We start from the raw sequence: 27541 nt of genomic DNA on the forward strand, positions 1-27541 counted from the left end.
AGAGCGTGGTAAGATCCCGGACCCGCCAGGACACCCGGGTTCTTCTGGACTTTGCCACCTTTTGTGTCCTAGACAACGGCTGGGAACTTCAGAGGCAATGCCACTGTCCCCGAAGCAAGGCGATCATGTTTAGGTCTTTCTGTGGAATCCAAAACCTCGGTCAGTTTCCCCCGTGACCTTTGCTACATTTGAATTCACTGGGGGCGGGGGGCAGAGGGAGGGTTGCTTCCCTTTCTAGAGGCGTCTTGAGCAGTAACTCTTGGGCTTGGCTGGGAGGTGGGGAGGGAGAAGCCCTCCATTGTGAAAAGTTGGTCCCTTCTCATCCTGACTACTTCTAAATCTGTGAAGCGCGCATTCAAAAGCCTTGAGGGGCATGGCTCAGTGGCACATCTACAAGTTGATCACTTGTTTACGATGCTTGAGGCCTTGGGTTTGATCTCCAGCTCCACAAACACAAGCACACCTGCCCAGGGTGTACTCAACACGCTCTCCAAGAAAGAGGCAACTAGTTGTTTGGCATCACTTTAACAGTTAACCAGAAGATGAGACCATCTTCCTGAAAAGGCAATGCAGGGTGGTCCACAGGACGTCCCGGGTGTCTGCAAGATAATTCGTGCAGAGATTTGGTCATTCAAGTTTGTATTTCAGCTACTCAGGACAATTGACCAACTTTGATTATCATAAAACTCTGCAGAATGAATTGTTCCTGCCGAGTTTTGCCTTATCACCAGTTGTTTTCCAGAGGTACAGTTTGATTAGGAAACCACATTCCTAGCCAGTGATAGCCCTACGTTGATAAATGTTTCAGATTCAGTGAAAGTGCCTCTTATGTTAATGCAGTTATTTTGAATTTTCATATATGAATATGTGTCAATGTTTTGGGTAAAATGCAACTCAGTGGTACTTCATGTAAAGAAACTTCCATCGCAGTGATAATAGAAATAAAAATGGGGGGGGGGGGCTGGGAAGATGGTTCAGTGGTAGAGTGCTTGCCTTGTATGATGAGGCCCTTGATTTGATTCCTTAGCATCACATAAGCCCGAAGTGGTGCTGTGGCTCAAGTGGTTGGGCACTAGCTTTGAGCTGAAGAGCTGAGGGGCAGCACCTAGGCCCAGAGTTCAGGCCCCACGACCAACAAAAAAATAAACAAAATAAATAAAACTGAGGGGAGAGAGAGTGAGCTTTTCAGGTATAAATTTAAATATAAATTTAATTCAGTTTAAATGTAAATTTAAATATAAATTGAAATTGAAAAGGAGAAAGCGTGTCAGGGGCAGACTGATGAATGGATTCTGTCATCTGACAGAGAAAAAGAACAGACCTTGGGTTGGAATATAGCTCAGTGATAAAGCACTTGCCTATGATGCATGGGGCCCTGGGTTTGATCTCCAGTGCCACAAAAACAAAGGTACTCAGGCATTTTATTGGGTTGCTGGAGTAGTCTGGGTGGTCTGACAATGACATTTGTAGTTTATTCCTTGTGTTTCAAGAAATTTTTTTCTCGCATAAGATATGGATCTGTAGCCACTTTGTCTTTGGAGATGAAACTATGGTGCAACCCTCTACCTAGAGTAAGTAGTGGGATATACCAAGTCCATGTGGCCCCCAGTTGTTATCCTAGCTATTCAAGAAACTGAGATCTGAGAATCGCAGTTCAAAGCCATCCGGGACAGGAAAGTCAGTGAGACCTTATCTCAAATTAACCAGCAAAAAACCAGAAGTAGAGCGGTGGTTCAAGTGGTAGAGCCACCAGCTTTGAGTGAAATATTTAAGGAACAGTGCCCATGATCTGAGTTCAAGCCCAAGTACCAGGACAAAAATAAAAGCGATGGGCAGGTTCTGGAGCTCTAATTTATAACCTCTTACCTACTACTAAGTAAAGCACATCTCCTCACTCTCGGTCAACAATATATGGAATATGCTCTCTCCCTTATCCTTCTACTGTGTGTATGTACATATGCATGCGCGTGCCCTCACACATATATACACATGCACTTGCAGCCATGCTGAGGCTTGAACTCACAGCCTTGGCACTGTTCCTTCACTTTTTCACTCAAGACTGGTGCTGTGCCACTTCAGCCACAGTTCTACTTCTGCCTTTTTGGTGCTTAGTTGGACATAAAAGTCTCACAGACTTTTCTGCCTGGACTAGCTTTGAACTGGGATCATCAATGGCTAGGATTACAGGCTGTGAGGTCTGTCCATTTCTTCTTCTCATGAGAATCCTTGTTCTACCTCAACAGTGACAAACAGGATTAATATAAACAACACCAACCCCCCCCCCAATGAGAAAATATACATGCTTTTTAACCACTTAGGAGAATTTTCTAAATAAGTGCTTGCTCACGATGTACTTCCCGTAGTTTGATGATTGATAGACTATTATTTTCAGACATTTATGCTGGTTTAATGTGTGTTATCTTAGAAAATGTAAAGGAAAAGCCTTGCCATTTGTGCATCGTCAGTGCCTGCTCTTCTTCAGTAACAATCTTCTTCGCAGTTCTGTGCTAAGAATGTTCTTATGTGCCTTTGGGTTCTTAATAAGTGATGATAACATATTCGTAGGACATAAGTAGAAGAGATTGGTGCGGGTTCCATCTATGTAACAAAAATAGAACCCAAGCCTTCAGATGGGATGCAGAAAAGAAATTGGAGAAAGAAGAATGGTATGTTAAGTTGGTAGTCACTGGAGACAAGACGAAGGAAAGTAACTTCAGAACTGAGAATCCTAACTGGGAAACCAGATAACTGCTACTGGACAGCTGAAGGAGTTTAGAACATTTCATCTTGGACTTGGCATGGGAGCTGAGATAGGGAAAGTGCTGAGGCAGATGAAACTTGAGTGACGACTCTGAACACTTGGACCTTTCATTATTTATTTATCCAGTGCTGGGGATTGAACCCAGGGCCTCTTGCATGCGAGGCTAATGTACAATTGGCCTATGCCCTCAGCTGAACTTCTTTTAAATGTCTACCAGCAGATGGCTTGTGCCATTGTTGCACCAATCACGTATGATAGAGGAAAGCATGCATTTCTAGGATCAACATCCTCTGAGCAAGTTAACCTTCTGTTTCCTTGTCGATATGAAGGTATGTGTGTAATAATCATTGGATATATCATAAGGCTTCTATGAATGTTTATAGATTGATGTGTCAAGTAAATATTCTTCCTTAACTGTAATATCTCATGAGAGATAGCATTCTGTATCTTGGACTTGTTTTTTTCTTTTTTTTTGTGGTCATGGGGCTTGAACTCTGGGCCTGGGCGCTGTCCCTCAGCTCTTCAGCTTAAGGCTAGCGCTCTACCACTTGAGCCACAGCGCCCTTCCAATTTTCTGGTGGTTAATTGGAGATAAGAGTCTCACAGACTTTCTTGCCCGGGCTGGCTTTGAACCGCAATTCTCAGATCTCAGCCTCCTAAGTAGCTAGGATTACAGGCGTGAGCCACCGGCAACCGTCTTGCTTTTATCTTTTCTTTTCTTTCCTTCCTTCCTTGTTTGCTTTTCTTTCCTTCCTTCCTTCCTTCCTTCCTTCCTTCCTTCCTTTCTTTTTCTTCCTTTCTTTCTTTCTTTCCTCCTTTCTTTCTTTCTTTCTTTCTTTCTTTCTTTCTTTCTTTCTTTCTTTCTTTCTTTCTTTCTTTCTTTCTTTCTTTCTTTCTTTCTTTCTTTCTTTCTTTCTTCCTTTCTTTCTTTCTTTCTTTCTTTTTCTGAGACCAGTTCTCACTTGTTGCCTGGGCTGGCTGCAGAGTCATGATTCTCCTCCCTCAGGCTCCTGAAACTGGCAGCAACTTTGGTCTTGAATTTCCAGTCTCTAGCAATGCAATAAAATGAGTTTGTGTTTTTGTTGTTGTTGAGCCCCCAGTGCTGCAGTGCTTAGAGGTGGGGCTTTGAAGAGGTATTTGGATGATGAGAGTTCTAACCTCATCCCTGAATTAACCATTGATAAATTAATAAGCTTTGAGGGGAGACTTTTGGAGGCTGGCCTAGTTGGAGGAAGTAGGTTACTGTGGTCAGATTGTTGAAGATAAGTAACTTTCGTTACCACATGCTTCTGCTATAATGTTCTATCTCAATATAGTCCAGAAACAAAAGAGAAAGTGACTATAGCCTGAAACCTTTGAAACCATAAACCAAAAAAACCCTTTCATTCCTTAAGTTGATTTCTCTCAGTAATTAAATCAGTTTCAGAAAGCTGTGTGTGTGTGTGTGTGTGTGTGTGTGTGTGTGTGTGTGTGTGTGTGTGTGTGTGTGTGTGTGTGTGTGTGTTTACTGGTCTGGGGCTTGAACTCAGGGCCTGGATGCTGTCCTTTAGCTTTTTTTTGCTCAAGGCTGGTACTCTACCACTTAGCCTCAGCTCTACTTCCAAATTTGTTTGTTGTTGTGGGGTTTTTTGGTGATTACTTAGAGATAAAAATCTCACAGACTTGCTGGACGCAGGTGGCTCATGCCTGTAATCCTAGCTACTGAGGAGTCTGAGATCTGAGGATCATGGTTCAAAGCCAGCCCAGGCAGAAAAGTCCGTGAGACTCTTATCTCCAATAAACCACTAAAAACTAGAAGTGGTTCTGTGGCTCGAGCAGTAGAACGCTCGCCTTGAGCTGAAGAACGCAGGGACAGCACTCAAGCCCAGAGTTCAAGCCCCAGGACTGACCAAAAAAAAAAAAAGAGTCTCACTTTTATGCCCAGGCTAACTTCCAACCACAATCCTCAGATCTCAGCTTCCTCATAGCTAGGATTACAAGCACGAATCACCAGTGGCAGTCTCTAGTACTTACTTTTATAGCACTTTACCAACTACTACTAACTTTCTTGGGTTAAAAATAAGATTAGGCCTGGGAAGGTGGCTCAATGGTAGAGTGCTTCCCTTGCATGCATAAGGCCCTGGTTCAATTCCTCAGCACCACATAAGCAGAAAAAGCCAGAAGTGGTGCTGTGGCTCAAGTGGTAGGGCACTAGCCTTGAGCTGAAGAGCTGAGGGACAGAGCCCAGTCCCTGAGTTCAGGCCCCATGACAGACAAAAAAAAAAAAGAGGATTGGGATTAGGGGGGGAGGGGAGAGGCTGGGAAGGGATGTGAAGGGTAAACAAAGGAGGAGGCTGCAATGCTTGGTAAGAAATGTACGCATTATCCTGCCCATGTAACTGTAACTCCTCTGTACAGTATGTTCACAAATAAAATTAAATTAAATTAAAAAAAAAAGATTTAGAAATATTACAGCCTTGAAAGCATTTACTAGTAATTCCAGCATCACACACAAAGATGAATTTAATTGGGAAGGCAGTCCTTGATTTTGGCTGGCTGATCCCTTTTTCTCCAGGGCTTATAAAGACTTAAAACAATTTTCTTCCAAATGGCTGTTGTCTTGACACATTTCTGTGATGTGTGGGTGATAGAATAGATGGTCTCACTTGTCCACAACTGGCAGTGATGCTTGAACACTCTCAGCCTGCTCAGGTGTGTATCTGGGGCAGTAGACCATCAGGAACCAAGGGTGAGCTTCAGATCATTGGTTTAGCATCTCTCCTTCTCATCTTGGATAGCCAGATAAGCCCCATGCCTGAGAAAAGCACTGCAGGACAGAGAATGAAACCTCATTAAATAGATGGGAGAAAGTGGGGTTTAAATTTTTTTTAAATTATCTTTAAGTAGGTGTACAAAGAAGTTCCCATTCTACAAAACAGTATATGAATACAAGGTGTCTGACAATCTGAACCCTCTCCTTCCCTTACTCTGTAGCATTTAGAGTTGCTGAGGTAAGAGCTAGGGCTTCCATTGCAATATCATGATGTTCACAGTCCAGTACTTACTTCCCTTGAAGGGGTGGCAAGATCGGACAAGACAGGTTAGGCTTTGCTTACCTGTGGATACTAGGCTGTCCACTGACAGCAGAACAGACAAGTAGTAAAGTTCAGGGGTAGATTTTTCCTACAATCAAAAAGAAAAAAGTCAGCCAGGCACTGGTGGCTCACACCTGTAATCCTAGCTACTCAGGAGGCTGAGATCTGAGGATCATGCTTCAAAGCCAGCGTGGGCAGAAAAGTCCATGAAACTCTCATCTCCAATTAATCACCAGAAAACCGGAAGTAATGCTGTGGCTCAAATGGTAGAGCACTCACCTTGAGCTGAAGAGCTGAGGGACAGCACCCAGACCCAAAGTTCAAGCCCCACAAACAACAACAACAAAAAGGTGTTTTAGATCCTGGCTCTGGTGGCTCATGCATATAATCCTAGTTACTCAGGAGGCTGAGATCTGAGGATCACAGTTCAAAGGCAGCCCCGGCAGTAAAGTCCATGAGTCTCTTATCTCCAGTTAAACACCAGAAAACCAGAAGTAGTGCTGTGGATCAAAGTGGTAGAATGCTAGCCTTGATAGATAGCGCCCAAGTCCTGAGTTCAAGCCCCATAACCAACAAAAAGAAAGCATTTCAGGCATTAAAAAAATGTAGTTCAGTGATGGAATACTTGCCTGACACTAATGCAAAGCTTAGGTTTGATTCTCAGCACTGAAAAGAAAGATGTTTTTGCTACAGAGATTTAAGTGAAGGTATAACAGATAGTATACAGATAGTATAACAGATAGGCATACTGCTTAATGTTACAAACCCAACTAATAGCTCCACTATTGATTAATATCTGCTTTTTAAAATGGTTGCCAGGCATTTAATGCCTTTAATTCTAGCTACTAAGAAGCCTAGGTCTGAGGAAAATGGTTCAAAGACAGCCTGGATAGACTGGGTAGACTCTTACCTTTTCTCAACTACCGAAAAGCTGGAAGTAGAGCTGTGCTCATGTGATAGAGTGCTACCCTTGAGTGAAAAAACAAAAAAAGCTAAGGGACAGTACCCACCCTTGGGTTCAAGCCCTCATGCTGGCATACACAAACAAAATAAAATAAAATAGTAGGCCTAGGAATGTAGTTCGGTGGTAGAGCATTTGTCTAGTATACTCAAAACCATGGGTTTGGTGCTCAATACCAAACAAATGAGAAAAGATAAAATTCTAGTGAAGTGGAACTCACCCACAAATAGGAAAATTGCTTGTGGAATTGTTTTGTGGGCTCAAACCCAGAGCCCTGAGCATGCTAAGCATACACTCTACCCCTGAGCTAACCCTCAGCTTTTGTTGTTGGTCGTGGGGCTTGAACTCAGGACCTGGATGCTGTCCCTGAACTCTTTTCCTCAAGGCTAGCATTCTACCACTTTGAGCCACAATCCCACTTCCAGTTTTCTGGTGGTTAATTGGAGATAAGAGTCTCACAGGGGCTGGAGGGGTGGGGATCTGAGAATGTGACTTTGTGGTAGAGTGCATGCCTAGCATGCATGAAGCCCTGGGTTCAATTCCTCAGTACCACATAAACCGAAAAAGGTAAAAGTGGTGCTGTGGCTCAAGTGGTAGAGTACAAAAGAAGCCCAGGGACAGTGCCCAGGCCCTAAGTTCAAGCCCCAGAACTGACAAAAGAAAAATAAAGAGTCTCACGGGGACTTTTCTGCCCAGGCTAGCTTCAAACCGTGATCCTCAGATCTCAAGCCTTCTGAGTATCTAGGATTACAGGCGTGAGCCACCAGCAGCCAACAGCCCTTGCTATTTGTAGAATGTTTTAACTTTCTTAGAGTAGTTTTTATGCATCTAATTAGGAATTCCATTTCTGCTTATCTCTGTATTTAGGATAAGTAGATAATAAATATTGATGACTAATTGTGTATTGTTTACAGTCAAGCTTTCAAATTAAGCTGAGCCTATAAATCTTCTGGTGCTGGTGGCTTACACCTGTACTCCTAGCTACTCAGGAAGCTGAGATCTGAGGATCGAGGTTCAAAGCCAGCATAGGCAGGAAAGTTCGTGAGACTCTTTATCTCTAATTAGCCACCAGAAAACTGGAAGTGGTGCTGCGGTTTAAGTGGTAGAGCACTAGCCTTGAGCTGAAGAGTTCAGGGACAGCACTCAGGCCCAGAGTTCAAGCCCCATGACCAACCAAAAAAAGCAACATACACAGTCTGATGCCCAAACTGTGAAGCCCAAAGTGCACACTCCTTCCCTGAAGGACCCCACGCCCAACACACAAAGCATCCCCTTCAGTGTCCTCGGGACTGGCTCCAACCGAGTCAGCAGCACGGTGAGTCCTAACGGGACGAGGAATAGCATTGGTGTAGTAACTTTTACCAGCTCAGAAATGGATGCTTTTGCTCTTCTTTTTTGGTCATGAGGCCTGAACTCTAGGCCTAGGCACTGTCCCTCTGCTCTTCAGTTCAAGGTTAGCACTCTACCACTTGAGCCACAGCACCACTTCTGGCTTTTTCTGCTTATGTGGTGCTGAGGAATCGAACCAATGCAAGGCAAGCACTGAGCCAGCCTCTTTTTTTTTTTTTTTTTTGAGACAAGCTTCACTATGTAGCTTAGATTGGCCTCAAACTTTCAATCCTCCTTACATCAGCCTCCTAAATGCTGGGATTCCAGGCATAAACCACCATGGCCCACACTCAGAAGCATGTTCTCAAGTAGAATCCTAAATGTAATCTATTTCTTGGCTTTGTATTGTGGAACATAAGTACTCACAACCTAAACAGACTGTCTTTCTTTGATGCAGGTTGTGTGTTTATTAGCAATGCTGGTAATCATAAACACGATGCAAGCATTTCTGTCTATAGTCATAAATGATGAAAGAGAAGCTCAGAGAAGTCTGTTTGCACAGTGAATAATTGAACCAGTCTCTAAGTCCACATGCTTCCTTATTACACTGTGTTGCCTCTAGTGGAGCTGTAACCCTCTCTTGTCCTGTGAGAGTGGCTAAGGCACTTAATAACTGCTTATTTATAGTAAATTTTTGAGCTAGTTTGGTGCTAGATATCAAGCCCAGGGCCTTCTGTATGCTACTGAACTGGACCCTACCTCTAAACATCATTTTTGTTTAAACTAGGTGTCACTTGTTAATTTTCTTTTTTTTTAACTCAGGGCCTTGTGCTTGATTAACAGGTACTCTACCACTTGAGCCATGCCCTGAGTTCTTCTTGCTTTAGTCATTTTGCAGATAGGGTCTTGCAGTTTTATGCAAATAGCCTTGAACTGATCCTCCTATTTATAGCCTCCTACCTATCTGGAAATGACAGGCATAAACCACCCTTCACAGCTTATCTGCTGAGATGGAGTCTTGTTAACTTTTTACCTGACCTGGTACTTTAATCCTCCCTACCTCTACCTTCTTTTTCTTTTGTCAGTCATAGAGCATGAACTCAGGGCTTGGGTGCTGTCGCTGAGCTCTTCTGCTCAAGGCTAGTGCTCTACCACTTTGAGCCACAGCTCCACTTCCAGTTTTTTGAGTGGTTAATTGGAGCTAAGAGTCTCATGGGGACTTTTCTGCCTGGGCTGGCTTCAAACCGTAACCCTCAGATCTCGCTTCCTGTGCAGCTAGGATTACAGGTGCAAGCTACTGGCTCGTGGCTCCTCTCTCTGCCTTCTGAGTAGCTAGAATCATGGCATAAGCCATCAGACCTGGCTGGCCTAAATTGTGGACATCCCAGTTTGTGTACCGAGTATCATCTCCTGACCAATAACAACTTATTGAATAAAACTCAAACTAGCACTTTAACACTATAAATAATTTTATGACACAAAGCATTTCTATTTAACTTAAGCAGGTTTCATATTCAAATTGTAGGACAACTACAGAAGGTACCAAGAAACATTTAAAAACACTCTTCATCCGTACTTTTTGTGTAGTTTGCCTGTCCTGGGGCCAGAATTCAGAACTCTTGTTTGCATTTTCACTCAAGGCTGGTTCTCTACCACCTAAGCCACACCTCTACTTATGGCTTTTTGGTAGTTAATTAGAGATAAGAGTCTCATGGACTTTTCCACTCTGTCTGGCTTTGAACTGGGATTCTTAGATTTCAGCTTCCTGAGTGGCTAAGATTATACCACCAGTGCCAGCTTTTATTTTATTTTATTTTACCGGTTGTGGTTCTTGAACTCAGGGTCTAGAAGCTGTTCCTGAACTTTTTTTTGCTCAAGGTTAGCACTCTACCACTTTGAGCCACAGTGCCACTTCTGGTTTTCTGGTAGTTAATTGGAGATAAGAGTATCATGGACTCTCCTGTCTGAGCTGGCTCTGAACCATGATCCTCAGAGCTCAGCCTCTTGAGTAGCTAGGATTACAGGTGTGAGCCACCAGTGCCCAGCTTTTTTTATCTGTATTTTAAAAGTGAGTTCCTCCCCTTCCCTTGGGGTCCAGTCTGACAGAAGAGCAAATCCATCTCTTGTTTGTTTTGTTTTTGTTTTTGTTTTTAGGTCCGGTCGTGGGTCCTGAACTCTGGGTCTGGGCACCGTCCCTCAGCTCTTCAGCTCAAGGCTAGCTCTCTACCACTTGAGCCACAGCACCACTTCTGGGTTTTTTCTTTTTGCTTATGTGGTGCTGAGGAATCGAACCCAGGGCCTCAGGCATGCAAGGCAAGCGCTCTACCACTGAGCCACCTTCCCAGCCCCGCAAGTCCATCTCTTAACCATTCTACACAGTGTTTGAGCAGTGTGTAGCCAACCAGGTTGAAAAGGAGAGGTTGACTGCAGTAGCGAGATGACCTCGGCCTATAAATCAATATTCTTAATATTGTAGTTCATTACCTGTTACAAGAAATCTACTAAACAAGTACTATACCAGAAGCCACCATCTTTAATCCTAAATTTGATGCTAAGTTCTTGTTGGCTCTTTGCAACTTCTATTTAGAAAATTAGTAATACAGGTATTAATGGTCAAAATTGCTAGACAAAATCTTTTTCTAGTTCATTCTATGGATAATTGGGCTAAAAAGAATACTTTGTGAAAATTCTGACCTAGCTGGGCTAGATTAAACTAATTACAATCAGTACCACAGCAATCCCTTCTTTCCTATCACTTAAAGAGATGTGTTTGTGTATGTATGCATGTATGTATGTGTGTGTGCTTGTGTATGTGTCTGTGTGTATACTCGCATGTGCCAATCCTGGAGCTTGAACTCAGGACCTAGACTCTGTTCCTAAGCTTTTTGCTCAAGGCTGGTGCTCTACCACTTGAGCCACAGCTCTACTTCTGGCTTTTCGGTAGTTATTGGAAATGAGTCTCATGGACTTCCCTGCTTTAAACCACAGTCCTCAGATCGCAGCCTGAGTAACTCAATGCTGCCTCCCTACTACTTGAGCCACAGCTCTACTTTCAGCTTTTTGGTGATCAATGGAGATAAAAGTTTCACAGTCTTTCCTGCCTGGGCTGGCTTTGAACCATAATCCTCAGATCCTAGCCTCCTGAGTAGCTAGGATTACGGGCATAAGCCACTGGCATCTGGCTCCCCCCTTTTTTTTTGTCGGTTGTGGGGCTTGAACTCAGGGCTTGGGTGCTGTCCCTGTGCTCTTTTGCTCAATGCTAGAACTCTACCACTTTGAGCCAAAGTGCCACTTCTAGTTTGGCAATTAATTGGAGATAAGAGTCTCACACACTTTCCTGCCTGGGCTGGCTTTGAACAGTGATCCTCAGAACTCAGCTTTCCGAGTAGCTAGGATTATAGGCATGGGACACCAGCGCCTGACTTTTAAGTGGATTCTTAATTCTCACATTTTTTAGATTTCAAGGGTTTAGGACTGCAGTTTTTTTTCTCTAAATGGTCAAGTTGTATTTGCTTCCTTTACTCACAGTGTCATTAACTACCTGGCTGTTTGTGGCATTGAATCTGAAAGAAGATCCAATCATAATCTAGGTGAGTGTGCCTGTGTTGCCTTCCAGACATTGGCTAATGCTAGACCCTTGGGACTGGCCCCTAGGGGATCCATAAATGGAGACATTGGTGCTCTTATTTTCTGTCTCCACTACTGGTTTCTTATACTGAAAGTGTTGATCAAAACAAATTCCACCTGCCCACATCCTCATCATCCTCACTGTATTGACTGGTGACTGCCACTGACAGTAAGGGCAGAGACAATGGGGCAGGCTGTTGTGAAAGATGTACTGGAGGTCACAGAGAGCATCCATACTACCTCCACAGGTAAGAACTGCATGCTGGCTGCTGCCTATAAGACCTTACTTCTGGGCTGGAGAGCCCCGCCTAGCAAGCCTGAGGTTCTGAGTTCAGTCCCTCGTCTGCCCTCATACTGCCCCTCATCCAAAGAATACAACTTACCTTAGCAGAATATAGAACTGGAGAAGCAAAGTCATGACCCCAAGGAAGATCACTGTCACCTAGCTACATGGGACACAGAGAGTTACAGGTGGTCATGCCTTGTCTACTGATAGTCCCCACTTCCATTTCGTGATAATTAAATCAGAGGTAAAACTCTAAAAGTAGCCAACATGAATTCAGGTTCATCCCATTAGAATAAAATTATTATCTAATAATACTTCAATAGGAAGATTAATAGTACCATTTATTTTACCATTGATTGATTGATTGATATGGTTGTGGGACTTGAACTCAGGGCCTGAACACTGTTCCTGAGCCTCTTTGTGCTCAAGGCTAGTGCGTAGAGCACTTGAGCCACAGCATCACTTTTGGTTTCTGAGTTGTTAATTGGAGATGAGCATCTCCTGCTCCTACTGTGGAGCAGGCATTGCCAATAGTGGCCTCTAAGGAATCTTTAGAGCTCTGGTTCCTTTGCCATGTCTAAGTTAATTTATGAAAGAGCTAACTGACAAATACATTAAAAATTATTAGCTGGGTGCTGGTAGTTCATGCCTATAATCCTAGCTACTGAGGAAGTAGGGATATGAGGATCATGGTTCAAAGCCAGCCTAGGCAGGAAAATCTGTGAGCCTCTTTATTTCTAATTAACCACCCCAAAACTGGAAGTGGAGCTACTGCTCAAAGTGGTAGAGTTCTAGCCTTGAGCAAAAAGAGCTCAAGGACAGCATCCACACCCTGAGTTCAAACCCCATGACTGACAAAAAGAAGTTACTAACAGAGAAAGTAAAAGTAAGTAGAAAATAGGAAAGACAAACATACAATAGTTATAAACGTTCATATTGGAATAAGAGCATCACATATTTTATATGCATTATATACTTAGTATTCACATGATTCTATAAGTTAAGGACAATAGCCCCAATTCTCTTTTCTCCTTCCTTCCTTCCTTCCTTCCTTCTTCCTTCCTTCCTTCTCTCTCTCCCTCCTTCCTCCTTCCTTGCTGCCTTTCTTCCCTCCTTCCTTCCCTCCCTCCCTACTTCCTGCCTTCTTTACTTGCTTCCCTTCTTCCCTCCTTTCACTCCTTTCTTCCTTCTTTTTTTTTTTTTTTGTTGGTCATGGGGCTTGAACTCTGGGCCTGGGCGCTGTCCCTCAGCTCTTCAGCTCAAGGCGAGCGCTCTACCACTTGAGCTACAGCGCCACTTCCGGTTTTCTGGTGGTTTATTGGAGATAGGAGTCTCTCCTGCCTGGGCTGGCTTTGAACCGCGATCCTCAGATCTCAGTCTCCTGAGTGGCTAGGATTACAGGCGTGAGCCACCAGCACCCGGCTCCTTTCTTCCTTCTTACCTCCCTTCCTTCATTTCTCTTAGCGGGATGCTGAGTATTGAATCCAGGACTTTGCATTTGCTACACATGCACTTTATCACTAGCTACATTCCCAGTCCTTTCTGTCATTGTTAGACTGGCTTGCTGTATTGGCTAGGCTGGCCTTGACTGAACTCCTGGGCTCAATTTTGCTGCTCCAGCTTCCCAAGTAACAGAGGCTATAGGCAGCACTCTGTGCCTGATATCCCCATTTAGAAGTGAGGGAGCCTAGACTGAAGATTTTAAGTGAGTTATAGATTGTCCTTTATTAAATAATAGCACTTCTCTTTTCTTCACCACAAACTCTACCCACTTTGGTTGTCTATATTACTAGTAGAGTTTATCACTGAATGACTTTAGATTGTAGCAAACTAATCTACCCTCCAAATGAAATGAAGGTACTCAAAAGAAGATTCAACTTCAGAGTACACTTCCAAGAGAAGTTAAAGCAGTCCAGCGTTGTTGGAACAAGAAATAGGTACATTTAAAGTAACTATTTTTAAAGAAATAGTGGTCAGCTCAGTCACATTATTGTGTGTGTGTGTGTGTGTGTGTGTGTGTGTGTGTGTGTGTGTGTGTGTGTGTGTATGCATGTGTGCTAGTACTAGGCCTTGAACTTGGGGCTTGGGCGCTGTCCCTCAGCGTTTTCACTCAAAGGTATCACTCTACCACTTGAGCCACAGCTCCATTTATGGCTTTTTGATAGGAGGTAAGAATCTCACAGTCAGGGCTGGGAATGTGGCTTAGTGTTAGAGTGCTTACCTAGCATACACAAAGCCCTGGGTTGGAGTCCTCAGCACCACATAAACAGAAAAGGCTGGAAGCAGTGCCGTGGCTCAAGTGGTAGAGCGCTAGCCCAGGCCCTGAGTTCAAGCCCCAGGACTGGCAAAAAAACAAAACACACACACACACACACACACACACACACACACACACACACACACACACACACACACACACAGACTTTCCTGCCTAGGCTGACTTTGAACTGTGATCCCCAGATCTCAGCCTCCTGAGTTCTAGGATGACAGATAGGAGCCACCAGCACCAGCATCAGTAAACCTTGTTTAACAAGGGATCAACACACGTCTGCACTGAGCATCTGGAAGCGTGACAAGGAGAACCAAACAACTACTCTTTTCCTTGATAGAGTTCAGTAATTGTAAATTCATCTTTTTAAAAAATGTTACATTAACATTTACATCACAGTGGTTTTTAAAACCTGCAAAGCTCATGGATTTAAAAATTGGAAGTACATTTTAGATTTTGGGGTTTTTTTTGTCTGTCATGAGGCTTGAACCCTGGGTCTGGGTGCTGTCCCTCAGCTCTTCAGCTCAAGGCTAGCGCTCTACCACTTGATAGCCCCAGCACCGGGTCTGGTTTTCTAGTGGTTTATTGGAGATAAGAGTCTCATGGACCTTCCTGCTTGGGCTGGCTTTGAACCGTCATCCTCAGATCAGCTTCCTCAGTAGCTAGGATTATAGGCATGAGCCGGGCTGGGAAGATGGCTCAGTGGTTGAGCGCTTGCCTTGCATGCCTGAGGCCCTGGGTTCGGTTCCTCAGCACCACATAAGCAAAAAGAAAAAAGCCGGAAGTGGTGCTGTGGCTCAAGTGGTAGAGCGCTAGCCTTGAGCTGAAGAGCTGAGGGACAGCGCCCAAGCCCAGAGTCCAGGCCCCACTACCGGACCCAAAAAAAAAAAAAATAAAGGTATAGGCATGAGCCACCGGTGCCCAGCTAGAAGTACATTTTAGTAAAACTTGAAGAGTGCCTCAGGGGGAAATGGACTCCTTTTTGACCCAGCACAAGGGAGGGATACTTACAGCCTGAGACGCTGTGGCCTTGGCAGCTGGCAGTGCACTCGGTAGGCTGTGTGAGCCAGACAGAAGTGAATCATGGCAACCCTTGACACGGAATACCTGGAATCCGGCAAGGAGGGTCCAGAACAGTTCTGTTAGCGATTCCAGCTACTTCGGCATCCACTTGTCATCTACCATGGCAGGACAGGCCACGGGGGCAGGAACTCACTGTAACCTAATTCATCTCAGCATCCTTTATGCTGGGAGATCAGCTGTGCCTTCCCCTCCCCTCCTCTAGGGATGATGGGAAACCTGAGATCAGGGAGGGGCTAGAGCACTTTGTTCCAGGACCACAGGTAGCTCCCATGAGGCCCCACGCACAGCTTTCTTCCACCCCACTCTCCCTTGGCATGGCACCTGGTACCAGATGACTCCGACTCCTCCACAGCAATCCCAGAAGCAGAGCGCATGCTCCGTGGCAGGAGCATGGGCTCCAGAGCCAGGGCTCCTAGGTTCACTACCACCCTCTAATGCCACCGGTGGTTTCTATGGGAACGAGATGGGGTAGGGCTGGGAGGGTTGGGCACAAGTCCCAAGTGAAACCTGGGGAATCCTGAGGATGCTAACTGAAGTGGGACATTTAATCCTGACCTAGCTTCTCAATCTTTTTCCCCCTCTTTTTTCTCTGATACTAGGGTTTGAACTCAGGTCCTAGACAGATACTGTTACTGCTGAACAGTGTATCTAGCATGCTTAATGTCATGGGTCCTCGTGATGTACCCTCCCTCCCACCGGGTATTCGCTGCCTTGTTCTGGTGTGTGCCTTCATGTGTGTGCTTTCTTTGTTTTTATTTTTTATTGAGATTAAGTGATTACATAAATTTCACAAATTTCAGAGTATTGTGGGATGGTGACAGTTAAAGTCACAAACACATTTTAACCTCTATGAGGTACATTGTCATTATCAGGCACAAACTTTGACACTATAGGTATTTTTTCAAAATGGGCGATATGTGCATTTCTTTTTGTTTAGTTTTAGCTGTTCCCTTGTTTTCTCTCATTCCCTCCCTCCCATTGCTGCCCTTGAGTTGCTGAATTCACTTTTATCAATGTCCATTGCAGCTAATGGGCTCCTCTGTTGTATTTTTCCCCATTTCCCTCTGATTCTGTGCCTTCCTCCTAGCTTCCCTCAGATGTGCACATGTATATACCATATATGAAGTCAAGAACATAGTCGTCTAGAAATGATAGGACAAATTAAGAAGAGGTCCTTTGCTTCTCGAGTTCTGTTTACTTTGTCATATCTCCTTACAATTTGAATTTAACATCCACATATCAGGGAGACCATGTGCCATTTGCCTCTCTGATCTTGGCTTACCTCGCTCAGCACAATTTGTTCCACTTCCATCCATTTCCCTGCAAATGCCATTATTTTGTCCTTTCTAATGGCTGTATAATATTCCATTGTATATAGGTATCCACAGTTTTTTTGGATGCATTCATCTGTAATGAGGCATCTGGGTTGTTTCTATATCTTGGCTATTGTGAACAGTGCAGCAGCAGTGCGTGTGTCCGTATATCCTGGATGCTGTTGGTTAGGACAGACGCCTATGAGTGTATTCTTTCTTTTTGAAGAAGGGCTCTTAGTATGTTGCCCAAGCTGGTCTCAAACTCCTGTACTGTCAAGTAGTTGGGATGACAAATATCCATGTTATGTTTGGAGATAGCTTCAAATACATCTTGTTTCTATCCCTGCTGACGGTTTAATTCTAGGCTCTTGTTGCTTCCTGTCTATATTTTCCCTTCCAGCCAATCCACAGCAGCTATTCTGTAGCCTCATACTGTGCTAAGTAAGCACTTTGCCACTTATTATACTCAAAATTAATTCTTGGGGACTGGGCATAGCTGAGTGGTAGTGTACATGTTTAGCATGTACAAGACCTCTGGGTTTGATACCTAGCACCACCAAAATAAAAACCTCTGAATGACGGAGATTGGTTACATCCCTGCTCCCATTTTACAGAAACTAAACTTGCTTATATAACCAAGTAAGAGGCTTAGAGTCATATTCAGAGACTCATGCCTTGTAATCCCCATTTGGAGAAGGAGATCAGGAGGACTGTGGTTTAAGGTTACCTGGGCCAGGCAAAAGTGAGACTCCATATCAACTAGTAAGCTGGGCATGATAGTGAGCATCTGTAATCCCAGCTGTGCAGAAGGCCTAGGTAGGAGGGTCTCAGTCCATGGCCAGCTCTGAGCAAAAACAGGAGATCCTATCAAACAAACAAAAAATTAGAACTAAGCCAGGTGCTGGTGGCTCAGGCCTGTAATCCTCAGGAAGCTGAGATCGGAGGATGGAGGTTCAAAGCCAGCCCAGGCAGGGAAGTCTGTGAGACTCTTATCTCCAGTTAACCACCAAAAAACTGGAAGTGGAGCAGTAGCTCAAGTGGTAGAGCACTTGCCTGGAGCTGAAGAGCTCAGGGATAGTCCCCAGGCCCAGAGTTCAAGCCCCATGACCAACCAAAGAAAATTAGAACTAGATCTGAAATCCAGGCATAGTGGCTCTCAAACTTGTAATTTTAGCTACTTGGGAGGTGAGATCAGAGGATTCAGGACTGAAGCCAGCAAGAGCATGAAAGTTTGTGAGCTGACTTCACCAGTGCTGAGCGTGATGGGAAGCGCCTGCCATCCCACAGCAAGGGGAAGTACAGTTAGGATCATAGTCAAATGTGATTGCAGTCTAGGTTCGTCCAGGTAAAAAGTGAGACTCTACCTCAAAAATAACCAGCACTGAACCAACACTGAGCTCACGCCTGTAATCCTACCTACTCGGGAGGCTGAGATCTGAGGATTGCAATTCAAAGCCAGTCCAGAAAGGAATCTGTGAGATTCTTTCCTCCAATTAACTACAATAAAAGCCATAAATGAAGGTATGGTTCAAAGTTATAGAGCACTAGCCTTGAGTAAAAAGAGCTCAGGGACAGCACCCAGGCCCTGAGTTCAATCCCCATGGCTGAAAAACAACAACAAAACAGGAAACGGGGTTGCTAGAATAGCTCAAGTAGTAAAGGGTCTCAAGTGGTAAATCACCTGCCTAGCAAAAGTGAAGCCTTGGGTTCAAAACCCTAGTACTACCCCTCCCCCAAAGAAAGGAAATCAGTCATCTCTCTAAGGACTAATAAAATCAACTGTTTTAGTTCTTTGGATATCAGAATTCCAGGCTCCCTGGCCTTTATTCTTTTTTGTCTGTCCTGAGGATTGAACTCAGGGCCTCATACTTGCAAGACAAGCACCGGTACCTTGAGCGAGGCCCCTGGCCCCTGCCTGACATCCACCCTTCAGAACTTACACAGCACTCCCCACTCCTACCCTGGGTTCTCTGGCTTTGAGCCTTAAACTTAACTGCACCATTGCTTTCCTGACCTTCAGGCTCCCAGCCTTACGACTAGTGTGCCAGGCACTTTGGCCTGTGGACAGCGTGTCATGGAACTTTTCAGCCACTACGGTCATGTGAGCCAAGTCTAACAAATCCATGCTCGTGTATGTGGACTCAGGTCCTGTGCTCTCAGTGGTGGGTGGTTCCACTGGTCCCTGGGCTGGATCTAGGGATGCCAAGGGAATTAGAAAGTACACCTCTGGCTGTGTCCGGGAGGGCATTTCCACAGAAGACTGACATGCGGCTTAGTCAATAGACTGGAGAAGACTCACGCTGAGTGAAGCAGCACCATCCAATAGGCTAGGGACTCAGATGGGGTGGGGGGAGGCACAGAGGGAAGCTAGTGCTCTCTCTTTCTTTCTCTCTGCTGGTATAGGGCTTGAACCCGGAACTGTCCCTTAGCTTTTTCACTCAAGGCCAGTGCTCTGATGCTTGAGTCACAGCTCTGCTTCCCACTTTCAAGTGGTTAGTTGGAGATAAGTCTCACAGTGCTGAGGATCAAACCTAGCTTCATGTATAATAAACAATCCTCCCCAGCCTCACAATTTTTAAATTATTTTGTTTCTGATGTTGAGGCTGGAACCCAAGGCCTAGCACATGCTAGGAAAGCCTTCTACCACTAAACTATAGCCTAAAACCCTGGTTTTGTTATTTTGAGAAAAGCAACTGTGTAGCCCAGGCTGGTATTGAACGTCAGATCTTCTGCCTCAGCCTTCTGAGAAGGGGAATTACAAGTATATGTCACCCATACCTGACCCCAGACCCCAGATTTCTAAATCAAATGTCTTCTGTTACTTCATTAGGATTAAAGAAGGATAAATAGATAACTAATGTAACATAGAACTTATAAACTATAGGCTGTTATTCAGCTAGAGCAAAAATGCTGTTTGTTTTGAGACAAACTCTCCTTGTGTAAGTCTTTCTTTTCCTTCCTTCCTTTCTTTCCTTCTTTCTCTTTCTCTCTCCCTCCCTCCTCCCTCCCTCCCTCTTTCTTTCTTTCTTGCTTGCTTGCTTGCTTGCTTTCTTTTGCAAGTCCTGGGGCTTGAACTCAGGGCCTGGGCACTGTCCCCTGAGCTTCTTTTGCTCAAGGCTAGCACTCTACCACTTGAGCCACAGCACCACTTCTGGCTTTTTCTGTTTATGTGGTGCTGAGGAATTGATCCCAGGGCTTCATGCCTGCTAGACATACACTAAGCCATATTTCCAGCCTCAGTCTTGAAATTGAGATCCTCTTGTCTCAGCTTCCTGAATGCTGGAATTACAGACATGTACCACCATACTGAGGCCAAAAGTGTCGACATGTATAGATTTGCGTTTGGGAAATGACAGTATCGTTGTGACAGTGAACTACGGCCATCCATCAGTCCACATTCATTTTTGCTTGCAAATCAGGGTCAGCTGATGGGATCTGAGATGGGCTCGGCTGTCTTGCCTGGCTAAACTGTGTCTGAGCAGGTTGGCGGTATTCTGGCCTCAGGGGCTGCAGTCTCATAAGGAATGTTTGGCTGTGCATCAGCTAGGATACGCTCTCCTTCCTGTGTTTTGGGTTCCTGATATCAGGCTAACGTTTTCACGGCAGAGGCAGGAGTCCAAAGAGAGCAGATGGGAGCAAAGCCTCTGCTATGGTTTGGCTATGGTTTGAGTGTGGCCAAAGGTTGTGTTCTGGAAGTTTTTTCTACAGTGGGACCTTTAAGACGTGTGACCTTCTGGAGCGTAACTAGGTCTGGAGGGCTCTTGGAGTGAGTTAGTTCGGTTTTTTTGGGTTTTTTGTTTTGTTGTTTGTTTTTCTTAATGCTGGTACTGGGGCTTGAATTCAGGGCCCCATTCTTGCCTGGTTTTTTCATTCAAGGCTGGTACACTGCCATTTGCACCACATTTCCATTTCTGGATTGTTGCTGATTAATGGAGATAAGAATTTCATGAGCCAGGTGCTGGTGGCTCATGCCTGCAATCCTAGCTACTCAGGAAGCTGAGATCTGAGAATCACGGTTCAAAGCCAGCCCAGGAAAGGAAGTCAGTGAGACTCTTACCTCCAGTAAACCACTAGAAAACTGGAAGGGTGCTATGGCTCAAGTGGTAGAACACTAGCCTTGAGCTGAAGAGCTGAGGGACAGCACCTAGGCCCAGAGTTCAAGCTCCACAGCTGACCAAAAACAAAGAGTTTTATGGACTTTCCCTGCCCAGGTTTACTTTGAACCATGATTCTCTAATCTAAGCCTTTCTTGAGGAGCTAGGATTACAGGTATGAGCCACTGGTGCCCAGCATGAGTTAATTGTGTGTTTTTTGTTTGTTTTGTTTTTTGTTATGGGGCTTAAACTCAGGGCCTGGGCACTTCCCTGAGCTCTTTTTGTTTGAGGCTAGCACTCTACCACCTTTGTGCCACTGCGCTACTTCCAGTTTTCTGGTTCATTGGAGATAGGAATCTCACAGACTTTTCTGCCCAGATTGGGTTTGAAGTATGATCCTCAGATCTCAGCCTCTTGAGTAAGTGTGAGCTGCCAGTGCCTAGCACATGAGTTAGTGAAGAGAGCAGATGTTACATAGGAAGTCCACCTGGAGTGCTTATCCCCCTCTGCACATGGCTGCTTCTGTTTCTGCTTTGCCGTGTTGTGGTGAAGCCAACAACCTCATCGCTAGGATGCCAGCACAACCACGCTCTTAGATCTCCAAAATTGCTGGGTACCGGTGGCTCACGCCTATCTGAGAGGCTGAGATCTGAGGCTCACAGTTCAAAGCCAGCTAGAGCAGGAAAGTCTCTGAGCTCTTATCTCAATAAACCACTCAGAAAACCAGAAGTGGTGCTGTGGCTCAAGTGGTAGAGCACTCCCCTTGACTGAAGAGCTGAGGGATAGCGCCCAGGCCCAGAGTCCAAGCCCCATGACCAGCAATAAATAAATAAATAAATACCTCCAAAATCCCCGTACTTTACAAAGTATCCAAGCCGAGAGGCAGTAGCTCACACACTTGTGCCATAGCCCAAGTGGCAGAGTATCAGCCTTGAGTGAAAAAAACATAAGGTTGACCAGGCGCCGGTGTCTTGTGCCTGTAATCCTAGCTGAGATCTAAGGATCACTGTTCAAAGCCAGCCCGTATAGGAAAGTCCATGGGACTCTTATCTCCAATTAACCACCAGAAAATGGGAAGTGGTGCTGTGGCTCCAGTGTAAAGTGGTAGAGTGCTCGCCCTGAGTTCAAGCCCCACAACCAATGACCAACAAAACAACAACAACAAAAATACATAAGGTTAGCTGGGTACTGGTGACTCATGCCTGTAATCCTAGCTACTCAGGAGGCTAATATTTTAGGACTGTGGTTTGAAGCCAGTCCAGGCAAAAAAGTTACCATGAGACTCTTTTTTTTTTTTTTTTTTTGGGTGGGGGGGGGAGGTCTAGTCGTGGGGCCTGAACTGGGCCTGGGCGCTGTCCCACAGCTCTTTAGCTCAAGGCTAGCGCTCTACCACTTGAGCCACTTCTGGCTTTTTTCTTTTTGCTTATGTAGGGCTGAGAAATCAAACTCAGGGCCTCATGCATGCAAGGCAAGCGCTCTACCACTGAGCCACCTTCCCAGCACACCCCCACCCTCATGAGACTCTTATCTCCAATGAACCACTCAAAAACTGGAAGTGGCGCTGTGGCTCAAGTGGTAGAGCTCTAGCCTTGAGCACAAAGAGGCTCAAGGACAGCACCCAGGCCCTGAGTTCAAGCCCCACAACCAAAAAAAAAAAAAAAAAAAAAAAAATAGAACATGAGTATCAGTACCGGTATCACTATAATAAGCAAGCAAGCAAACAGCAACATCAACAAACCCAGTCTTGGCTCTTTTGTTACAACAAAAAAACACTGTTGTAACTGTTAGAACTAGGCTCAGACCAGCATTGCCACTTCTGTTAGATCTTTTGTGCAAAGAAAGTCACAAAATAAGTTGTCATGTCCAAAACGAACTTTACAATGTTGGTGGGGGGGGGGGGCTGGGGGGAGGGAGGAAGGAGAAGGATTGGGATTAGGGGGGGAGGGGGGAGGCTGGGAAGGGATGTGAAGGATAAACAAAGGAGGAGGCTGCAATGCTTGGTAAGAAATGTACACATTATCCTGCCCATGTAACTGTAACTCCTCTGTACAGTATGTTCACAAATAAAATTAAATTAAATTAAAAAAAAAAAAAAAAAAAAAAAGAAAGTCACAAAATATAGAGATTTTATCTCTTTCTGCTAGGAAGTACAATTCTACTTTGGAAAGGAGGGCTGGAGAAATGGAGCCATTTTTGCAGTTCACCTAGCATCATCATTGAAGCCAGAAAGATTTTATCTAGCTGTTTGGAAGAACAATGGAAAGACATCCAAATATCTATAACTGAACTTCTTTTCTTTATAGACAGCAAGGGAGGTGCCAGAGCTTTCCATTTAGATCAGCGACTTCAAATTCTCACCATGGACAAATCTGAGAAGACAGATGTGGTTCTTCTTGCTTGTGGTTCCTTTAATCCAATCACCAACATGCACCTCAGGTTGTTTGAACTGGCCCGGGACTTCATGAATGGAACAGGTAGGAACAGTAACCCAAAGCAACTTGAAACTAGAGGACTGGCTGGGTGTCGGTGGCTCATGCCTGTAATTCTGCTAAGGAGACTGAGAACTGAGGATTGAGGTTCAAATCCAGCTCAGGCAGGAAATCCATGAGACTCTTATCGCCAATTAACCACCAAAAGGCCAGATGGAGAGCTGTGGTTCAAGTTGTAGAGTGCTAGCCTTAAGCATAAAAGCTCAGGGAAAGCACCCAGGCTCTGAGTTCAAGTCCCAAGTCTGGCACAAAACAACAATGAAAAAAAAACACAACAAGAAAAACTAGAGGGCTAGAAAGACGAGGTAAAACAATGTATTGTACTTTGAAAAAAACTTATTTGTTGGGGGGGTGGGGAGGGGTATGGGAAAGGATGGGAAGGGGAAACAAAGGAGGAGGCAACAATGCTTGATAAGAAATGTACTCGTTATCATGCCCATGTAATTGTAACCCCTCTGTACAGTATTTTCTTATTGTTTTTGTTTATCGGTCGTGGAGCCCAAACTCTGGGCCAGGGCGTTGTACCTCAGCTCTTCAGCTCAAGGTTAGTACTCTACCATTGCAGTTCAAAGCCAGCCCAGGCAGGAAAAGTCTGTGAGACTCTTATCTCCAACAAACCACCAGAAAAACGGAAGTGGCACTGTGCCTCAAGTTGGTAGAGCACTGGCCTTGAGCTGAAGAGCTGAGGGACAGTGCCCAGGCCCAGAGATCAAGCCCTACAACCAACAAAATAAATACAAATCTAATATGTTAGATGGGCACTGGTGGCTCATACCTGTAATCGTAGCTACTCAGGAGGCTAAGATCTAAGATCACAGTTCAAAGCCAGCCCTGGCAGGAAAGTCTGTGAGACTCTTATCTCCAGTAAACCACCAGAAAACCAGAAGTGGAGCTGTGGTTCAAGTGGTAGAATGCTCACCTTGAGCTGAAGAGCACAGGGACAGCAACCAGGCCCAGAGTTCAAGCCCTACAAAAAATCTAATATAACTAATAGCAACTCTTAACTCTGTCCAGGAAAATACAGAGTTATCAAAGGAATAATTTCTCCTGTTGGCGATGCATATAAGAAGAAAGGACTCATCCCTGCCCACCACCGGATCATCATGGCTGAACTTGCCACCAAGAATTCAAACTGGGTGGAAGTAGACACATGGGAAAGTCTTCAGAAGGAATGGGTAGAGACCGCGAAAGTGCTGAGGTAGGTATGGTACAATCCACTTTGTCACTTCGGGGAGAGGAGGGTGGGAATAAGAGCTACCACCAGCTTCCTGAGGGCAGAATCCAAGGCCTGCAGGACACAACAACTGAACACAGGTGTTCCTGAGCTTTCTCTTCTTTCAATGTAGCATAAATGTGCATGTTTGTAGTTTTTCAATAGCTCTGTTAGAAAGTACAGGAAACAAGTACAATGGCTCATGCCTGTAATCCTACCTACTTGAGAGGCTCAGATCTGGAGGATTGGAAGTTCAAGACCAGCCCAGGCAAAAAAAGAAGTCATTGAGTCTCATAGCTGGGCATAGTTTACACTCAGGATTCCAACTACTTGGGAAGTATAAATAAGGATCACCACTCAGGGCAAAACACAAAACTGCAGTCAAAAATGAATGAGAGCAAAATGGGCCAGAGAATGCCTAGCTAGCAAGCACAAGGCTTCAAGTTCAAAAACTAAATAAGTAAGTAAATAAATAAGGGAAGCCTGTCCTGTAGGGGTTACAGAAAGGGGCATCTGGTTAAGGAAGAGTGTCAGGCCATGCTTGTGCAAGAACAGGCCTGAACTTGATGTACTGCTCTGGGATGGCCCAGAAGGTTCCGCAGATCTCCTTGTCACACCTTTGAAAGTGATCTGGTTAAGTAAGCAACATGGAATTAGTTCTGTGATCTCCAGGGTGTTCTGAAAACAGCTGAAACTGCCAAGGAGGAAACCAAGTGCTCTGGGTACTTTGAGGGGGGCTCTGGGTGCTCAAGCATAAGTGTTAGAGCTGTGGGATGTGTGTACGTTCCTGCTCCTCAGTGGTGGTGAAGCTCAGGAACTTGCGTCTGCCCCTGCTGCACCTCTGTGCTGGTAAGGAGCAGGGACCCCAGGCATGGAACTGGACAGTGGGCTGTGGGACCTGGCAGTACACATGCCCTGTGAGATTCCTTGTCAGTTTCCATAGCCACAGCGTGATGATGGCCTCTGCCCCAGGTCTCTCAGGACACAGTCTCATCTCTCTTTCAAGGCCTGAGTTCAAGCCCCAGTACCATCACACACACACACACACACACACACACAGTATGCTGTGGACCAGCTGCTGAGGTTCAAACCTGGCTCTGCTGTAAAAAGCTAAAAAGCCTTGGGCAAATTGGGCAACTCCTCTCAATGGGGATCAGCAGTTCTAGAAAGGTGGCAACAACATCACTGCAACAGTCAAGATATGGGCTCTATTAAATTATTATTATTATTTTGTTGATGGTGGTGGTGGTGGAGGTCGTGGGGTTTGAACTCTGGATCTGGGCACTGTGCCTGAGCTCTTGAGCTCAAGGTGAGCACTTTACCACTTGAACCACAATGCCACTTCTGGCTTTCTGGTGGTTTATTGGAGATAAGTCTCACGGACTTTCCTGCCTGGACTGGCTTTGAACCCTGATCCTCAGATTGTAGCTTCCTGAGTAGCTAGTATTACAGGCGTGAGCCACCAGTGCCTGGCTTCTATTAAATTATTATTAAATGCCTCCTGCATTCCAGGGACTCTGCTAGAGCAACTCTAAACCATCCCTCCCATCCCCCCCCCCCCATTTGTGGCTATAATACTAGAAATGATGCAAGAGGTTGAGAAGATTCAATCAAACAACCTGTAAAGGATCTAGTGTGGGACATGATGCATGATAGACTGTTCATGTTAACACTGGTTATTTTGAGGCACACATACCTTAGACTAATGACAGCCACCAAATGTTGTGCTGCTGGGTTTTTCCTAGTAGTAGCCATCCTGGCTGGTGGTGGGACATTTTTAGTATCATCCTGCCTTCTCATTGGATCAGGCCCTTGTTGGGCATGTTCAGGGGGAATAGTACAGTACTTGGGGAGAGCAAGTGAGAAAGAGGAATTGGCTGTTGTTTTGTGGTTTTGTAGACATCATCAGGAGAAGCTGGAAGCCAGCCATTGTGATCACCAACAGAATTCACCTGTGCTAGAAAGGTCTGGGCGGAAGAGGAAGTGGACAGAACAAAGACAGAATTCTAGTCAAAAGAAATCCCTAGAGCCTACACCAAAAGGTTTGTATGTTCCACCAGGACTCATGGACTAGAAATTGCCCAGATTCAAAAGCTGAGCATCCTGCTTAGTTATTTTGATTTCACAATGCATACCTGGAATGGGGCCTGGAAAACGCCTTGTGCTGGTTTTATGTAAGAAGAAAGGGAGAATGAAAGGCATAACATAGCCACTTCTCTCCTGTAGTGGCCTTTAGTTTTGAGGTATCCTGGAGAATTAAACCCTCCTTTCCAACACATACACGCATACACACACACTCACATGCTCATTTAAACACAGATGGTTATTAGAAAAGCAAACCTTGAAGCTTGTTTGATTGTCCCAGGTGTGCCAAAGGTGAAGTTGCTATGTGGGGCAGATTTACTGGAATCCTTTGGTGTGCCCAATTTGTGGAAGAGTGAAGACATCACACAAATCGTGGCGGACTATGGCCTCATATGTATCACTCGGGCTGGGAGTGATGCTCAGAAATTCATCTATGAGTCAGATGTGTTGTGGAAACACCAAAGCAACATCTACCTGGTAAACGAGTGGATCACCAATGACATCTCATCCACGAAGATCCGGAGAGCCCTCCGAAGGGGCCAGAGCATTCGCTACTTGGTCCCAGATCTTGTTCAAGAGTACATTGAAAAGCATAATTTGTATAGCTCTGAGAGTGAGGACAGAAATGCGGGGATTGTCTTGGCCCCTTTGCAGAGAAACACTGCAGAAGCCAAGCCATAGCCATCCTGCGGCAGGAAGGTTTGGATTGCTCTCTCGGAGGTTTGAAACTATCTGGTGGAGTCACTAAGGGAAGGAAAGTGATCCTGTTTTATCTTCTAAAGCTTTGAAGTGTGACAAACATCAGTAGGCAATTAAATGAGATTTGGCTTTTTTCTGAACCAAGTTGCTAAAATGATTGGTTTTATTAAGACTTTTTTTCCCCTCAAAGAATGTACAAATTACCAGGCATTCATGGCCTATAATCTTAGCTGTGCAGGAGGCTGAGATCTGAGGACT

At 44.9% G+C, this 27541-nt stretch overlaps 1 protein-coding gene across 3 annotated transcripts; it reads left to right on the top strand.

The window, feature by feature from the left end:
* Positions 1–14: 14 nt before the first annotated feature.
* Positions 15–27541, top strand: Nmnat1 (nicotinamide nucleotide adenylyltransferase 1). 3 transcript variants are annotated; one of them, XM_042695691.1, is made up of 6 exons: positions 15–159; positions 11654–11715; positions 23101–23271; positions 24301–24484; positions 26399–26541; positions 26865–27541. In XM_042695691.1, the coding sequence occupies exons 3-6, from the start codon at positions 23157–23159 to the stop codon at positions 27263–27265; spliced, it is 843 nt and encodes a 280-aa protein (XP_042551625.1). In that variant the 5' UTR covers positions 15–159; positions 11654–11715; positions 23101–23156; the 3' UTR covers positions 27266–27541. The 3 variants fall into 3 exon arrangements, with proteins under 3 accessions (XP_042551625.1, XP_042551624.1, XP_042551626.1); XM_042695690.1 differs by lacking the exon at positions 11654–11715; XM_042695692.1 differs by lacking the exons at positions 15–159; positions 11654–11715 and adding an exon at positions 20437–20467 and having other exon boundaries at positions 23099–23271.

This window comes from Dipodomys spectabilis, unplaced genomic scaffold (genome assembly GCF_019054845.1).
Source record: "Dipodomys spectabilis isolate Male_0828 unplaced genomic scaffold, ASM1905484v1 ptg000188l, whole genome shotgun sequence".
NCBI classification, from domain to species: Eukaryota; Metazoa; Chordata; class Mammalia; order Rodentia; family Heteromyidae; genus Dipodomys; species Dipodomys spectabilis.

Excerpts from the sequence above, each read along its gene's own strand:
- Nmnat1 (XM_042695690.1), top strand. The coding sequence starts at position 126 with ATGTTTAGGTCTTTCTGTGGAATCCAAAACCTCG. Across the intron at positions 23,272-24,300 it reads GGACTTCATGAATGGAACAG|GAAAATACAGAGTTATCAAA; the intron begins GTAGGAACAGTA and ends AACTCTGTCCAG. Across the intron at positions 24,485-26,398 it reads GAGACCGCGAAAGTGCTGAG|ACATCATCAGGAGAAGCTGG; the intron begins GTAGGTATGGTA and ends GTGGTTTTGTAG.